General features: G+C 48.6%; 1 protein-coding gene across 1 annotated transcript in view; it reads left to right on the top strand.

The window, feature by feature from the left end:
* The window catches only part of Timeless (timeless circadian regulator), a 20,604-nt gene that overhangs the window by 10,670 nt on the left and 6,684 nt on the right, over positions 1-3,250 (top strand). Inside the window, exons 14-15 of the mRNA XM_026778012.1 lie at positions 2,514-2,648; positions 2,748-2,899. Coding sequence (XP_026633813.1) covers positions 2,514-2,648; positions 2,748-2,899 — 287 coding nt within the window. The remainder of the gene's footprint in view (positions 1-2,513; positions 2,649-2,747; positions 2,900-3,250) is intronic.

Here is a 3,250-nt window from a genome sequence, read left to right as displayed (position 1 = left end):
TAAAATAAAGTCAGATCTGGTCTGGAGAGAAGGCTCAGTGCTTAAGAGCACTGGCTGCTCTCCCAGAGAACCCAGCACCCACATGGCAGCTCACACTTGTGTGTAACTCCAGTTCCAGGGCATCTGGCACGTTCACACACACATACATGCAGGTGAAACACCAGTGAACATAAAATAAAAATAAATCATACAGTGTCAGAACTGAGCTACAGATGTGGCTCAGCGATTAAGAGCACTTGCAGTCATTGCAAAAGACGCAGGCTTGGTTCCCAGGGCCATGTGTGGGCTCAACCATTTGTAACTTCATCTCCAGGTTACCCAGAACCCCAGAGGGCACCAGTCACATATGCTGTGTGTGTACATATGATAACAAAACATGTACAATAGCGAAACATTCATGCACATAAATATTAAAGAAAGTAAGGCTGGAAAGATGACTCAGTGGCCAAGAGCACTGTCTGGACTTGCAGAGGACCCAGGTTCAGTTCCTTGACACACAAGGAAGCTCACCGTGCTCTATACTCTAGTTCATGGGGTTACTCATGTCCTCTTCGGACCTCTGCAGGTGCTGCACACATGAGGTGCACATACATTCATACATTCATGCTGACAGAGCACTCAGACACATAAAATAAAAATAAATCTCATTTTTTAAAAATCCTGCCAGAACTATACTTGAAAGGCAAAAGAATGAAGACAACTTTGACAAAAGTAATTTTTGCACTCTGGACTCTGAGCATTAGTGGTTTGTCCTCTGCTTGGGGTTGTCTGTGTGGCAGCTGCTGTGCTAAAGCCCATTTGTGTTATTCCTGTGCCTAAGGCTTCATATACTGGACTCATCGTAAGAGCATTCGGAGAGATACAGAGAGAGTTAAACAATTCACAGCAGTCTCACTGGCCGTCCATATTCAAGCCCTGGCCTCCTGGCCCCCGGAGCCCATGCTCCTCATGCCTGTGATTGCAGTCCTTGAATCGAGCATAAGCCTCAGGGATTCCCACCCGTCTGTCCTGTTTGACTTTTTGAAGGGTGTGGGGGATTGAGCGAGTCTCGTCAGGTAGCCCTAGCAGGCCTAGAACTGACTGTGTAGACCATCCTGACCTCTGCCTCCTGAGTGCTGGGACTAAAGGCCCGGTTTCCACCTGACTGTCACGTGACCCGTGCAGTGGGCCCTTCACAGCCGTGACTCTCAGGAGCAGAATGCAAAGCTCAGGGGTTATCTCACATGCCTGGTCTTCAGAAAGGAAAGGTTCTAGGCTTTCTTTCTACATGCTTTGCCTTTTACATTTATTTATTCATGTGTGTGTATGTGTGTGGGAGCATGTGCCATGGCACATATGTGGAGGTCAAAGGCAAACGTGGAATCAGTTCTGTTCCTCCAGCACTGGGTCTGTAGTCATCAGGCCGACTGAAAGCACTGTTACCCGCTGGGCCATGCTGTGCCTCCTCCTCACTTTGCATGTGTTTTCCAGTTGTGTGTCTGTCCCTACAGCAACTCTCTGTTCCGTAAACGTCTTCAGGTCTTCCTGGGCTGACAAGATAGTCAGTGGGTAAAGGCCCTGGGCACCAAGCCTGACAGGTGGAGTTTGGTCATCTGGATCCACGTGGTTGAAAGAGAGAACTGACTCCCACAGGTTTCTCTCTGTTCTGCTCTCGTGCCAGCACACACGCGTCCCCGTGAACACACAAAATCAAAGACATTGTCGGCCTGGTCAGATGGCTCAGTGCTTAAGAGCACTGCCTGCCTACTCTTCCAAAGGCCCTGAGTTCAATTCCCAGCAACTACATGGTGGCTCACAAACATCTGTAATGAGATCTGGTGCCCCCTTCTGGATAGCAGGCAGAACACTGTATATATAATAAATAAATAAGATCTTTAAAAAAAATACAATCAAAAAAAAAATACAGCCGGGCGGTGGTGGCGCACGCCTTTAATCCCAGCACTTGGGAGGCAGAGGCAGGCGGATCTCTGTGAGTTCGAGACCAGCCTGGTCTACAAGAGCTAGTTCCAGGACAGGCTCCAAAAACCACAGAGAAACCTTGTCTCGAAAAAAACCAAAAAAAAAAAAAAAAAATACAATGGAGACCAGCCTGGTCTACAGAGCTAGTTCCAGGACAGGCTCCAAAGCCACAGAGAAACCCTGTCTCGAAAAACATAAAAATACAAAAACATTGCCGTGCGAGGCATGGTGGCACACCTTTAACCCAGCACTCTGAGTTTGAGGCCAGTCTTCTTTACAGAGAGAGTTCGAGGTTCACGATCTTGAAAAAAAACCAAAAAACAAAAGACATTGCCACTGTTGGCAAGCAAAAGAAATGGGCATTTTGTGCTCTTCCTCATCATGGCTCCTAATGCACTGAAGCGATGGCATTTTCTCTTGACTTGTTTCTTCTGGAGGACAAGGAAGCAGTGTCCATTGCTGCTCCTCGTGTCCTCTGCATTCCACTTCTCCAACACTGAAGGTAGAGACTTCTGTGGCTCTTCTGCTGTTACCAAACAGTTCTTTCTCCGTAGAACAAAAGGAAAAAGAGAAAAAAGAAAAAGAAGGTTCAAGACCAAGGTGTTGCTTCTGGTAATGTCTCAGCTGGTCCTGGGGAGCTGGAGGCCATGTGGCCAGCCCTAGAAGAGCAGCTGCTTCGGTGTGCCCAGGTCGGTAGTTAGAGAAGGCCTATCCTCTGTGCGGACGGTACTCTTATAGACAGCCTGGGCTTCCTCTAGCGCTGCTCCCATGGCGGTGTCTGTCTGTAGGATCCTGAGCTCAGTGTCGACTCCGTTCTTCCCTTTGATGCGGCCTCAGAGGTGCCCGTGGAAGAGCAGCGGGTCGACGCCATGGTAAGGATCCAAGACTGCCTTCTGGCTGGCCAGGCACCACAAGCCCTGGCCCTCCTGCGGTCTGCCCGGTAAGAACCCTGTGTCCCCTTCTTCCTGGGCTCTGAGGGATGGGGAAGCCTTGGGGAGGCCTTATTTAATGTGCATTGGTGTTTTGCCATGGGGTCAGATTTCCTGGAACAGGAACTACAGAAAGTTCTGAGCTGCCGTGTGGATACCGGGAATTGAACCCAGGTCCTCTTAAAAGCAGGCAGTGCTCTTAACTGCTAAACCATCTCTCCTCCCTGAGTATTTTGTTTTTAGAAGTGTTAGTAAACACAGTTAACTGAGGAAGAAATAAATGCAATTCTACGAGCCAAGGTTAGCCATGGGTAGCATGTTGATGATTGATTGACCTTTAGTGGCTTCTGTGTAGAGCTACT

Source organism: Microtus ochrogaster, unplaced genomic scaffold (assembly GCF_000317375.1).
Source record: "Microtus ochrogaster isolate Prairie Vole_2 unplaced genomic scaffold, MicOch1.0 UNK99, whole genome shotgun sequence".
Classification (NCBI taxonomy): Eukaryota; Metazoa; Chordata; class Mammalia; order Rodentia; family Cricetidae; genus Microtus; species Microtus ochrogaster.
The sequence above is the reverse complement of the archived record's forward strand: the minus strand, read 5'-3'. Positions and strand labels throughout refer to the sequence as shown.